General features: G+C 33.8%; 1 protein-coding gene across 2 annotated transcripts in view; it reads left to right on the plus strand.

The window, feature by feature from the left end:
- Window positions 1-15,521, plus strand: part of LOC145247341 (calpain-5-like) — a 169,890-nt gene that overhangs the window by 141,340 nt on the left and 13,029 nt on the right. For both annotated transcript variants that reach the window (XM_080109004.1, XM_080109005.1), the window contains 5 exons: window positions 332-515; window positions 8,140-8,333; window positions 9,196-9,273; window positions 9,867-10,047; window positions 13,554-13,670. In XM_080109004.1, the coding sequence (XP_079965130.1) occupies window positions 332-515; window positions 8,140-8,333; window positions 9,196-9,273; window positions 9,867-10,047; window positions 13,554-13,670 (754 nt within the window). The remainder of the gene's footprint in view (window positions 1-331; window positions 516-8,139; window positions 8,334-9,195; window positions 9,274-9,866; window positions 10,048-13,553; window positions 13,671-15,521) is intronic.

The following is a 15,521-nucleotide window of genomic DNA, read 5'->3' on the forward strand; positions in this document are numbered from 1 at the left end:
TTCCATAATAAGACATTTTTGTTCTATTTTACTTTCTTCTTTCTATACCAATGGACACAGTTTTCTTTCTTTTGCAACTTCTAGTTTAAGATGTTTTATTTTTATTTATTTATTTTTGTTTGTTTGTTTTTTGTTAACTTTGCAATGTTATTTTATTTAAGAATACCTCCGAAGCAAGTTTTTGTTGGTAATTTTTTATGGTGGGTATACAACTTGTATATACACCTTGTATATAATACTTGACAACATTTATTTCGTCTGCATTAAGCCATTAAACTTGGTGAATTCAGTTGACATTTTCTTTTCCCCTTGATTTTTCTTTCTTTTCAAGATTGTTTGGTTCCTACGAAGCTCTGACTGGTGGCAAAGCCCGGGACGCCATGGTCGATATGACAGGAGGTGTCGGTGAAAGCATCAGCCTCAATCAGTATGAAACAGCTGAAAGTCGTCAAAAACTGTTCGATATTTTACACGACGTCTATGAGAATAAAGCTTTGATTAGTGCTTCTATCATGGTAAGTGTTGTGGTTCCTATGTTTGGAAGAAAAATACAACTCGGTATTTTTTAGAAACAGAATATATTGAACAGAAAAGCAAATACAGCAAATAAAGAGTGTTGGGATACGGTAGAGTGCAAAACTCTAGCATAATCTGTGTATTGACGAGACCTATTCTTCCAGTCTCTATAATAAGTGAAAGAATTCATCATTATTCGTAGGTAAGTACACTATAACAGTCAAATCAAAAACAATAGATGAAAATTTGATTTAGAAATAGTTTTCGTGCGATTTTTTTTAATGGCACCATTGTGGAAAGGAGCAACATATTTTTTTAATAGGTCAATTTTTATAATTTTTTTTAATATTTGAGATACCATATATCAAGACCAAGTCACTTAGGTATAAGGATTAATGAGATGGGAAGTATTGCAAGCCAAAATATAAGAAGTACTATGAGTGTACTAACATTAATCAATCGTATAAACTGCATTTGATCATTTTAGGGGCATTGTCCTTGAAGATGATCAGATTGTAATTAGCAGGTAAGCAATCCTGTAGCAATATGTCCTCTTGATATATTAATCGTTAGTATATTTTAGAAAATCGGCGAGTAGTGTTTGTGTTTTTATATTAACTAGCTGAACCACATCTATATATGATTATAATTACTTGCGTACCATTTTTTTCTTATTTTTCTTACCATAAAAATAATTGGTAGCTAAATATCATTTAACAAAATCAAATGAATACCACGTTTAAATGCATAATGATAATAGAATTATATTTCATTAGCGTTTTATTCACGTTTGAAACAACTAGTTTCAAAATGTGTAAAATATATTTTTTCTGTAAGCATTGACATCGGTTAATCAACCATTTCTTTGTTGCATTGCATTGATAAGGTTATCTCATATTTTCAATGGCTGTAGAAGATGATAAAGAACAAACAAATTATTATACAGATTAGAAAAGATGCCGATGGTCTTACTTCAGGTGCCTCATAGTCACACTAACACAAATGATTGTGTTGAGGCATTAATGTATTATTTCACGTAGGAATTACGTATGTCTGGTTTTCATTTTTGTATCAGATTTCGTATATCCTCATTACATTTGTTTGTGAAAACTTTTTTTAAAATTATTATTATCTCTTGTTTTTTAGTCACATGCAAGCAACTCTATAATTCACTCCGTGGGTCCGTCGGTCGGTCTGTCCGTAACACTTTTGTGCTTGCCCTTTTTGGTTAAGATCAAAGGTCTGTTGTTAAAAGATACTGTTCTCATCTTTTGGGGGGCCAAGATCAAAGTGTAGTATCTGTTCCGGCAGATGCTGCACTTAAGATGGTTTGTACCGGTCAATGGAGGGGAGACCCTCTATACTGGGACAATTATTATTTTTGGTAACCAGAGTGCCCCCCTTTTTGCCTACTTTTAGGGGAGCTGGTTTTTACCTCACATTAAAAACGGCCTTGTGCCTAATTTGCTTAGTGGGGGAGCAAATAAACACCATCTGTTCCGGCAGATGCTGCACTTAAGATAATTTGTACCAGTCAATGGAGGGGAAACCCTCTATACTGGGACAATTATTATTTTTGGTAACCAGAGTGACCCCTTTTAGGGGAGCTGGTTTTTACCTCACATTAAAAACGGCCTTGTGCCTAATTTGCTCAGTGGGGGAGCAAATAAACACCATCTGTTCCGGCAGATACTGCACTTAAGATAATTTGTACCAGTCAATGGAGGGGAAACCCTCTATACTGGGACAATTATTATTTTTGGTAACCAGAGTGACCCCTTTTAGGGGAGCTGGTTTTTACCTCACATTAAAAACGGCCTTGTGCCTAATTTGCTCAGTGGGGGAGCAAATAAATACCATCTGTTCCGGCAGATACTGCAAGCTATGACTAGCTATGACTAGCAAAGACCAGATGTGGGGGCAACCCCACATGCCTGACCTTTAACCAGCTCCCATTTCCCACCTCTCGGGAGCTGGTCCCCTTTTTCCCTTCCCTCTCCCTTCACTCCTCACATTAAAAATTGGCCTTGTGCCTAATTTTTTCGGTGGGGGAGCAAATAAATACCATCTGTTCCGGCAGATGCTGCACTTAAGATAATTTGTACCAGTCAATGGAGGGGAAACCCTCTATACTGGGACAATTATTATTTTTTTTTGGTAACCAGAGTGCCCCCTTTTTGCCTACTTTTAGGGGAGCTGGTTTTTACCTCACATTAAAAACGGCCTTGTGCCTAATTTGCTCAGTGGGGGAGCAAATAAACACCATCTGTTCCGGCAGATGCTGCAAGCTATGACTAGCTATGACTAGCAAAGACCAGATGTGGGGGCAACCCCACATGCCTGACCATTAACCAGCTCCCATTTCCCACCTCTCGGGAGCTGGTCCCCTTTTTCCCTTCCCCCTCCCTTCACTCCTCACATTAAAAATTGGCCTTGTGCCTAATTTGCTCGGTGGGGGAGCAAATAAATACCATCTGTTCCGGCAGATGCTGCACTTAAGATAATTTGTACCAGTCAATGGAGGGGAAACCCTCTATACTGGGACAATTATTATTTTTGGTAACCAGAGTGCCCCCTTTTTGCCTACTTTTAGGGGAGCTGGTTTTTACCTCACATTAAAAACGGCCTTGTGCCTAATTTGCTCAGTGGGGGAGCAAATAAATACCATCTTTTGGGGGGCCAAGATCAAAGTGTAGTATCTGTTCCGGCAGATACTGCAAGCTATGACTAGCTATGACTAGCTATGACTAGCAAAGACCAGATGTGGGGGCAACCCCACATGCCTGACCTTTAACCAGCTCCCATTTCCCACCTCTCGGGAGCTGGTCCCCTTTTTCCCTTCCCCCTCCCTTCACTCCTCACATTAAAAATCGGCCTTGTGCCTAATTTGCTCGGTGGGGGAGCAAATAAATACCATCTGTTCCGGCAGATACTGCAAGCTATGACTAGCTAGGACTAGCAAGGACCAGATGTGGGGGCAACCCCACATGCCTGACCTTTAACCAGCTCCCATTTCCCACCTCTTGGGAGCTGGTCCCCTTTTTCCCTTCCCCCTCCCTTCACTCCTCACATTAAAAATCGGCCTTGTGCCTAATTTGCTCGGTGGGGGAGCAAATAAATACCATCTGTTCCGGCAGATACTGCAAGCTATGACTAGCAAAGACCAGATGTGGGGGCAACCCCACATGCCTGACCTTTAACCAGCTCCCATTTCCCACCTCTCGGGAGCTGGTCCCCTTTTTCCCTTCCCCCTCCCTTCACTCCTCACATTAAAAATCGGCCTTGTGCCTAATTTGCTCGGTGGGGGAGCAAATAAATACCATCTTTTGGTGGGCCAAGATCAAAGTGTAGTATCTGTTCCGGCAGATACTGCAAGCTATGACTAGCAAAGACCAGATGTGGGAGCAACCCCACATGCCTGACCTTTAACCAGCTCCCATTTCCCACCTCTCGGGAGCTGGTCCCCTTTTTTCCCTTCCCCCTCCCTTCACTCCTCACATTAAAAATTGGCCTTGTGCCTAATTTGCTCGGTGGGGGAGCAAATAAATACCATCTGTTCCGGCAGATACTGCAAGCAAAGACCATATGTGGCGCAGCCACACATATAAAACCTTGGTCAATGTAGAGGAAACCCTTCATACCAATTGTCACTATCCAGCTCCCCTACTCCCCAGGGAGTTTGTTCCCATTTCCCCTTCGCTCCTCACATTAAAAATCGGCCTTGTGCGTAATTTGCTCGGTGGGGGAGAAATAAATACCCTTTTCTTGGCCTTTTGGCCAAGATCAAAGTGCAGTATCTGGTCTTACTACATGCTGTACTTATGTTTGTAACTTTGTGATATGAAGTGGGGGATCACTTTTCTGTATTCATTTAATGTAAAATAATCACCCACTTTACAAGCAGTCAGTCTCAATGCCATTCAAGTAATTCTGCAAATCATTCAAGTTGTTTTTGAAGGATTCCAGTTATTTTTTAAGCATTCAAGTCATTCTTAAGGTCATTCAATTCATCCTTAAGTTCATTTACATAAGTCATTTCAGCCAATTTGTCGGTCATTTTAGTTTATCTTTAAGAATTTCATGTCAATCCTACATTCACACATTCATTCATTACACGAGCGTGCGACTAATGGCTATCAGCCTTGTTTTATTCGAAAACCTGTGTCTGTATTCAAGAGAAGACAACACCCCAAATGATTGACTCATGTTGGAGAAAATACTCCAATACTTGTGCTATTCAAAATATTAAACCAAAATATTCCATTACCAACCAAGAGAAAAATAGTAAAACCTTTCCAATACTTTCTAAATAATAACACACTAGTTTTTTCCCGTTTTGTTCAGAACCCAAAAAAGAAGGGGGAATGAAACTCTGAATGTAGGAGGAGAGAGAAATGGCGATGGAATTTTGTGTCTGGATGATGTCCTTCCAAGATAAAAGCAATTTCAAGGGTGGCTGAGGGAAAAAATAAGAGCGGGGAATGGCCATCATGAAGAAGATCTATTACCAAAAAATCAAAACAGGTGAGGACACATTCATTAACCCGAAAGATGTTCAACAGGACTAGGAAGTTCATGTACCATACTCGGGCAAGGAGCACATGCTCATACTTAACTCCATTTTGAATAGACATGTTCATACTTAACTCCATTTTGTATAGACATGCTCATACTTAACTCCATTTTGTATAGACATGCTCATACTTAACTCCATTTTGTATAGACATGCTCATACTTAACTCCATTTTGTATAGACATGCTCATACTTAACTCCATTTTGTATAGACATGCTCATGCTTAACTCCATTTTGTATAGACATGCTCATGCTTAACTCCATTTTGTATAGACATGCTCATACTTAACTCCATTTTGTATAGACATGCTCATACTTAACTCCATTTTGTATAGACATGCTCATGCTTAACTCCATTTTGTATAGACATGCTCATACTTAACTCTATTTTGTATAGACATGCTCATACTTAACTCCATTCTGTATAGACATGCTCATACTTAACTCCATTTTGTATAGACATGCTCATACTTAACTCCATTTTGTATAGACATGCTCATACTTAACTCCATTTTGTATAGACATGCTCATACTTAACTCCATTTTGTATAGACATGCTCATACTTAACTCCATTTTGTATAGACATGCTCATACTTAACTCCATTTTGTATAGACATGCTCATACTTAACTCCATTTTGTATAGACATGCTCATACTTAACTCCATTTTGAATAGACATGCTCATACTTAACTCCATTTTGAATAGACATGCTCATAGTTAACTCCATTTTGTATAGACATGTTCATAGTTAACTCCATTTTGTATAGACATGTTCATAGTTAACTCCATTTTGTATAGACATGCTCATGCTTAACTCCATTTTGTATAGACATGCTCATACTTAACTCCATTTTGTATAGACATGCTCATACTTAACTCCATTTTGTATAGACATGCTCATGCTTAACTCCATTTTGTATAGACATGCTCATACTTAACTCTATTTTGTATAGACATGCTCATACTTAACTCCATTCTGTATAGACATGCTCATACTTAACTCCATTTTGTATAGACATGCTCATACTTAACTCCATTTTGTATAGACATGCTCATACTTAACTCCATTTTGTATAGACATGCTCATACTTAACTCCATTTTGTATAGACATGCTCATACTTAACTCCATTTTGTATAGACATGCTCATACTTAACTCCATTTTGTATAGACATGCTCATACTTAACTCCATTTTGTATAGACATGCTCATACTTAACTCCATTTTGAATAGACATGCTCATACTTAACTCCATTTTGAATAGACATGCTCATAGTTAACTCCATTTTGTATAGACATGTTCATAGTTAACTCCATTTTGTATAGACATGTTCATAGTTAACTCCATTTTGTATAGACATGTTCATAGTTAACTCCATTTTGTATAAACATGCTCATACTTAACTCCATTTTGTATAGACATGCTCATGCTTAACTCCATTTTGTATAGACATGCTCACAAGTTTCATTCAGCCTTTTCTTGAATTCAGAGGAATCTGCTCCTTAACTTAAATTGGTTCTTGAAGAATAAAATCAGATCCTTACCAAAGAAAGATTCAACTCTTCAAGGTGTTTTCATGTGCGATATCTACACCTTGATTTCTGCCCCACCCAGGATGGTGAGAGGCACCATTTCCTGGTCCTACGGTGGGTCGATGTTACCAATACTGGGATTTATATGAATCATTATTAAGGCTATGACAACGGCATGTTCTTATCATTGTTTTTACTCTAGAGTATATATCCGAGACAGTACAATTAATCAATCGAGAATCATATCACTCTACTAAGATTATATAAGATATGAATGGATATATACCTGAGAATCAAAACAAGGAAAAAATATGCTGTTGTCATAGACCTAGTCATTACCTTGTAGAAATACTATTAGAATTTAAAAAAAAAAACATTTGAAGAAGCCTAATCAGGCGTTTTTTGTTTGATCAGGCATCTGTTTTGCAGTGAGGATACACATATGAGTCCTCAATTTATGCCTTTTTAAATTATTTAATACTGAAACATAATTTAGTTGTAATGCAGTTAATTATTCTCCATTATGATTCAGGTAATTGTAGGCTGAATTCCAAAGTTTATCCGACTCATACAGCTAATCAGCAGATGTCATCGTAGTTTCAAATGATAATACCTTTTATTGGACTGCAATGAAAAAGGAATTAAACAGTTATGCAATCAGTCTATAAAGTGCGGCATGCAACTAAGAAACATTTTACTATATTGTTGGAAAAAGCAATAAAATATGTCTGATCTGGACAGTGTACTCCCAGCAAATTCTTTGAACAAAATCGCCTGATTGTCATTATAAAAAGCCCAGTCATTTGGTTTCATACGTCAGAGCTTCTGGCAATTACACCAGTGAACATGTACATTTATGTAAAATCAAGTATTACATAATACAATTAAACTATCAAAGGATAAAATCTTTCGCTCTAGACCTAGAATGAAAGATACTAAGATTTCTAGAAAAATGGTTAAAAAATTCTACCATTCCAAAGACTTAGATAGACTAAAGATAAAATCTTATTGCTACACCTGCTGCTTGGAGTATTCTTTCTTGTCTTGACAGAGAACAAAACTAACTTCAGAATCTGGTAAGGGATGTTTTCTCATAAGAGAAACGTTATTAATGCTTTATATTGTATATTCATGGTAAATGCTGAAATGAGATCTAATCTCTGCTTTTAATGTATGTATAAAACATTCACAACAAAAACTCTACAACTAACTTTCTTCAACTGTGTACCTGAACTAACTTCCATAAGCAAAATTTCCAGAAATACCCTCATAAATATCTAACAAAGAAACACCCTCATCAATATCTAATAAAGTTACCAATGGCTTTCTGTACCAAAAACAGAATCTATCAACGCTTCGATAAGTGGACTACATTGACAACAAAAATGCTGAAATTCAAAACTGATCCTAAACCAAAAAAGTCTTAAAAATTCGCAAAACGTTTTTAAATGCGAGGCAGTTCAATAGAATCTCCAAAATTTCTAACGATTTTATTTTTATTGTTTACACAAACAGGCCAAAACCGATGCCGATATGGAAATGAAGACAAAATCAGGTTTGGTAAAAGGTCATGCATACAGCATCACAGCTGTGAAGAAAGTCACTCTCGGAACGAACCTGATCAGTTTTTTTAAACGAGAAAAAATCCAGATGATCCGTTGCCGGAATCCATGGGGAGGAGTCGAATGGAACGGTCCATGGAGTGCAAAGTAAGTTGAATAAATATTAAAATGATTTCTAATACACTTCATGTAGAATCTTGTATATAAGATGTCAAACACAAAAATCAGATACTGTCATGTTTACTCTGAATTATAATGTCAAGAATTCAAAGAGTAAAAACGAAAAAAAATTCTTAACAGATAGAAAATATGAGTTAGTGTCAAAGGAAACAAATATCTTTGAAATTCTTTTAAAAAACTATGAGCAAAAATATATTTGTATATATTCAAGTAATTGACATATATATTTGTAAGTATATATATATATATATATATATATATATATATATATATATATATATATATATATATATATATATATATACATTTTATCTGCATGTCTGTATGTGCCAGTATACCCTCAATTTATATATATATATATATATATATATATATATATATATATATATATATATATGAATAACTGAAATTTGGAAATACTTTTATGTTACAATTAAAGTCCATATAAATATTAGTATCAATATTTATAAAACAATCCCAATCAGATAAAGAAGCTCGATATACAGATAGATCAATATTATAAATGAAAATTTGAAATTAAATTCAGTAAATTAAAAAAAATTATCACAAATTTATTATTCGACAAGGATTCCAAAAATGTTTTTATTTTTTCCATTATCCATGAATTTTCAACAGCTGAAAGCAAATTAAAATTGTCAGTTGTTTCAAGTATCCAGAAATAGCTTACAAAATGTGTGTCTCTTTATATTGCATACTTTCTTAAAAATTGATAGTACTTATTTTATTTATCAATTTTCCCCCCTTTTGTTTTAATGAAATAATCTTCTTCTCATTATAATAAAAGCACTGCCATTGTTTTCGTTGACAGTTCTGAAGAGTGGAAAAATATTAGGGATCGTGCAAAAAAAGATATGGGTCTGAATTTCGATGAAAATGGAGAATTTTGGTGAGTACTATTTTAAGACATACAATTCCTTATTTTATGTTTATTTGTTTCGCAATAAAAATCCAAACTACATTTTATAATGAAATAAAATCTTTAATATTGAATACACATTTCTCTAATTACATGGTTTCCTACTGAATTGTTTACATTCTAATGCTGCTTGGAAAAGTATGAGCCTGCAATTTCCCTCCAGTTATGGGAAAAATAGCAACTTTTGTTTGATTAATCGTATGCAATGCGTAGTTTATATTAGTTATTATTATCGATATTTAATAACCCCCCCCAAAAAAAAACATTCAAAACATTCTCCACTTTTTAATTTGGAAAGATTGAGCCTCTTAAAAATATTTCCATATCAGAATTATTTTATGGACGACAATGTTATTCCTCTCGTCACTTTCTTATTCTTGATTATTCTTGTATCCGAATTTTTTCAATTCTTTTAATTACTATTCAAGTCATTGCGATCAATTTCATAAATTCAAACGTCATCTAGCAATTAATAAGTAATGAAGAAGCAAGAAACTAATATCCAGAGTTTTACTATTATACATGGATTTGCAGAGATAAGCAACCTTGTTTTTCCCTTTCAGGATGGCTTTTGAAGATTTCTGTCACTATTACACAGACATCGACATTTGTCATATAATGAATACATCACTTTTCTCGGTGAAAAAAAAGTGGAAAGAATATATTGGTAAAGGCGAATGGACATCCCCAAGCCGGTGTGGTGGATGTGGCAATTATTCAGACTCCTTCCTTCGCAACCCACAGGTGAGAATTTAAAGGTTTTTACTTAAAGAAGAGTGTGGGCTTCCTTTTCACACTTTTCATGGATGAAAATGCCTTTTCAAACCCAGTCGAAGACTCAAAGAACATGTGGTTATTCCAGTTTTTAGGGTTTTTTTCATGCTAGTAAGTGTGCCCTGCTGCACAATCCCAAAGTCCGCCAATGGTTTTAGCGAATTATATACCTGTGTAAAATATTTGCTTCTTATGCTTAATAATCCCAAGAAGTCAACCATCTAAGTGCATAATGGTATTTACTAGTGCTTAATTTTATATCCAACATGAGAACCACTTTAAATGCATTAATAAAAAAAATGCTTATCCTCTGCTCCATAATAAATAACAATGTGTATTTGTTAATATATATATACATATATATATATATATATATATATATATATATATATATTATGTCCGTCCCATCATACAAAGTTTGCTTGTTTTTCAATGCCAATTTATTTCTATTTTTAAAACTTTCCAACGTGAGGCGTGTACTTTCTTTCTTGTTTCTTTTTTAGTTACTGCTAAAGTCTTTGATCTTAAAAAATTCAACATAATTTCAAATGCTTAACTCCCCCTTCCAATTTCCAAAGGAAAATAATTAAAAGAAGAAAATAAAAATAGCAAATCAATGATTTATCAAGTTTATTAATATTATTTGCGAGCATAGATAACATTGAAAAGCAAATAGCAAATCAAAATATCCCTACCTTCTGAAATTAATTGAGCACTACGGTTTCATCTTGAATATTATTCTAATGTTTCATGTATATCATTTCTTTTAATGATATACATTTGACCCATAAGAAAATATGATAATTCAAGTAATTACGATGATAAAGTTATGATAAATAAAAGGTGAATGGTAGGTGTTTATTTTTCTTTAGGTCATCCGAAATGACGGTAAAAAATTAAATTACTGATGTAATTCTATGATTTCATATGAATATTAATGCGAACACATTTCTTCCCATTATTTTGACAGAGGAGGTACATTTCATTCAAAAGTAAAAATATTTAAATAAATTTTCGAACAAAAGATTTCCGTTACTTTGGATCACAAAATTTCTAGACAAATGTTGATTCAGTGGCCGGTCTTGATGGGAATAGACATTTTATATTTTGTCTATTTTCAGTCTTGCTGTATTGATATTGCTTTTGTAAGCATCTGTTTTTATCAGTGATACATTTAACCGATAAGAAAATATGATAATTACATATTACATCAGGAAAGGGATAGAGGGTGCTTTCCAAAAATGAGGTGATGTGAGAGAAGTTATACTTTGGTGCTAAACGAATGATCAACCATTATGGTAAACCTTGTCGAGTCGTAGCATGGAATTGTGAATTGCGGCCTTGACTGAAAAAAGTCCAAAATAAATAAATTTCCATTTTTCAAAGGAATAGAAAGTGACTAGAATTTTCTATTTATCAAAACATTCAAGAATAATTAAGAGGATTCTAAGGGACCATTTATATAGAAAACCATTGTTGCAGATGATCAAAAGTGAAGGTGCCAATCGACTGTACAACTAAGAAAGTAGACATAAGGCAAAGAGATAACAGCAATAGCAAATACAGATGACAAACACAAATGATCGGTTAAAGACGATAGGTATTGTTTTATTTACCAAAACAATGAGTAAAATATAGTAAATTATATGGCAATGGAGATCATGAAAGGACTGTCCAGAGCAAAAATGGGCGTCTCTCACAGTGTTGAAATTCTTAGGTTCCTGAGGTAGGATGATTTGTCTCAGCTGGGTCAGAGTTGTATATACGGGATCCAATGCAGGAAACTGATAACTAGACATCAACAGGCACTGAAACTAGTATATGGACGTCAGTGAGCACTGAAACAGGTAGCTGGACGTCAAGGGGTACCAGAAACTAATAGCTGGGCGTCAGTAGACACTAGAACAGGTAACTGAACATTAGTGGGCACTGAAAAATGGTAGCTGGACCGCAATAGGTGCTAGAAACAGGTAGCTGGAACCGCTGGGCTGCAGGAGCAAGCTGGAGCCACAAGAGAGGTAGCTGGAGGCTACCGGAGTCACTGGAAGCTCCAAAAAATACCTGGCATTCCCTGATAAGGGCGCTTCAGGCGATTAGCAATAAACTAACTCCTTCTCTAAGAGAGAAAGCAAAGCCTAATATATGGTTTAATATCTGTTGATTTTGAAGGCTGAGAAAAAAATTCCAATCTGTATCGAGGATCTTTACCAAAAAAGTGTTCACTTTATGAAAAAGTGTTGATGTTACAGGAATGGTGTCGATAAATAAACAAATTAATTCCCAACCGGATTTCTTAGTCAAAAGTATTTTAGATGTTTATTGACTGTGTCTAAAGTAAAAGTCTGTTGTTTTTTAGTGATGAAAAGTAAAGTTTTATGTTTTTGTTTTGCGATCAAAACAAATGGAAGCCATTAGAACGTACGCTTTTGACGTGTCAATCACGTGTCTGTTTCTGCTGACGAATGAATTCGAGCTAAAAATGGAAGCAGAATCTGGCAGACTATGACACCATTTTGTTGTTTTGATTGGATCAGCAGTCACTGTATATTCATGATGGGTAATAGAAGTAGATAACAAGGGACAGACTTTAACATTTTATATTACCTCCATACCATATGATGTAAATAAGTAAATCCAGAATGCACATAAATCGATATTGCTCTAGCTTTGCATGACTTGCAAACTTCTTGCATGACTATCGTCACTTTCTTCAAGTCACCTTATTTCTGAAACGGATGATACAAAAGTGTGGATAATAATAACAAGGATCTAAAGCTGAGAGAAGCAATTATTTTCCCAACAAGACACATAAAATATTTGGATAGTTATTGAGAACAACATTACTATATTTAACATTGTTTTTTTTTTTTCTGGTGTATCTTAAGCTTTTTAATTACAATATATTCCATATTGAAATGATACCGTAAAATGTGTAAAGATAAATATGATTTTTTCTTTTCATATGAACCAGCTTGATAAAACCTTTTTTTAATGCTTTTATTTTTTTTTAATTTTGGTACTGGCATCAGCAATTCTTTCTAGAATAACATACTTCTCTGAACACTGCAAAGGTTGCCAATGGTTCATACTGAAAGTGATGCTATGAAGAGGACCAGATTTGGACTGGGCATACCAGGTTTTCAGTTCACATTGATGATTATTTCATAACTCCCACCTCCCAATATCTTTATTCAATAAATATGTCACATTTTTTTTGGGGGGGGGGTTATCAACTAGTCTTTTATGTTGTTTGCATAAAAAACTTATTCAACTCTAAAAATATAGCATAATTGTATTGATCGAAGCTTTTCATGAAGGTCAGCCAGATATAAATGGCAGATTAGATGCGGCTCATGAAATGGACTTATTTAGAATCTTACACTTTTAATAAACACAAATTGGGTGCATAAAGTGAGAAAAAAACTTTCATGTTGTCGATTGAATTTTTTGAATTTCCGTCCATGTCTTTGTTTCAGTATTTATTTAATGTGGACAATTCAGAGGAGCTGCTTGTATCCCTGGAACAAGAAGACAAAAGATCTGTGAAACGACGAGGCAAAGTAAACGATGTCATTGGATTTACAGTGTTACGCGTGAGTCAACTTAATTGTTCAAAATCAATGAATTGTGTTCAATTAATTAGATACAAGGGAGGCCATTATGAATGTAATGCATCTTGTTATTATTTTTATTTTAATCATTATTCCGAATAAGAACTATGTTTTTAAATTTGACAAACATTACTTCTGCTTTTATTCTATATATTACTATAGAAATTAAATTATCATTTAAATATTTCAATCATTTTTCATGTTTGTTGTATATTAAAATTGTAAACAAAACTCACGATAATGTTGCTAATTTCCTGCATAAATTATCAAAATTTACTTACGGATAACTTTTCTCTCCATGTTGTTATGTGAATGTTGAGAAAAGACATGTTTGCCTCATAATTTGGATCTCAAACAATGAATTAGAATTACTGCTAATAAAACGGAATGAATGCCAAGTTACACATTCTCAATAGTTGAAAAAATATGTTTACAAAAAAAACGAAAACATAACATTATATATAACTTCTTAGTCATGTATAGTAACGGCTCTTTATCTTTTGCTAGCTTTTAAATATATGAAAATAATACAAATATTTGTCATTCTTTTAGGTGTTTAAATGAGACATCCAGGATTCTTTTCTCAAAATAATATTAATCAGTATTAAAACATTTTTTTCTAACGATATACAATCGGAAGGCATAAAGTGTTAGTATATGGTGACATGTACTCCCATGAATTTGTCTAAATTCAATAAAAAGTTTTAAGTCTATACGCCAGTCAAATGTCGATCACAAATGTTGTAAATATCCTGCAATAAGAAGGAAAACATTATTTGCTAAATTTATATTAAAAGATTTGAATATTATCTTTTTTTGACATAAAAGTTTATTTGACTTTTTCAAAGAAAAGCAATGAACCTTGGTGTAACGGATGAAAGTTTTAAGTAATAATCTTCTGGGGTTGATACTTCAGTTTTCAACACAAATACTAGTAATATAATTGCTAATTACTTGAAACTTTTATCCAGTTATGGTTGACAGTACGAGAGCAAACTACCACCATAGACGGAATAGACGGTTTCATTCGAAATTCATTATAGATTCATATAGGAAGTACGTTGGAGACTTCACTTAGAATAATATTCAAGATGAAACCGTAGTTTGAATCATCCAAATGATACACAGTATCAATCTTCATCTAAAAGTTACGAAATATGACAACAAAAAATACATAAGAAAAACAAAATAACAAAAATACATAAGAAAAATATAATAAGAAAAAAAGTACATACGGATTTTACTTTAAAAGTACTAATAAAGTTTCCAGGCATAAATTAACTAGGATATTAATTGATTTTCAACGTTCGGATTATTTTCACTGTTTTATCCGATGTAACTTTTCAACTTCTTAATTTAGGTGCATCTTTTCAAACTTGGTAATCTATATGGAATTTCAAACTGGACCTTTTATTTAATCTATGGGAGTAAATTGTCCATTTTCTGTCAATTATTAAGTTATTTTTAGTTATTATTACCTTTAGTAAAAAATAAACCTTTTATCTCTGGAAGAAGTCTTTACAGATCAATGAAGACGTTCATAAAATAACAACTAAAATGAGAATAACAGTATGACAAATCCAAATAATCAATCCTTATCTAAAATATACTGAAATATAATAATTAAGCTATTAATTTTAAAACTTTGTTTCTATCTTTTAAAAATTAAAATTGGTTACAGAAGATCTAAAGATGTCATTCCGTTCATTTCAAGTAAGTTAAGTACTCTAAATTTAAAAGAATAACTATCAATCATGGGCTGACCCTTATTTATTCAATATGGAATGAGTCAAATTACTTAATAGTTTCACTATACCTTCTTGTATTATTTTA

The sequence above is a fragment of the Euprymna scolopes genome, chromosome 25, assembly GCF_053919585.1.
Source record: "Euprymna scolopes isolate OS-2025 chromosome 25, ASM5391958v1, whole genome shotgun sequence".
NCBI lineage: Eukaryota > Metazoa > Mollusca > Cephalopoda > Sepiida > Sepiolidae > Euprymna > Euprymna scolopes.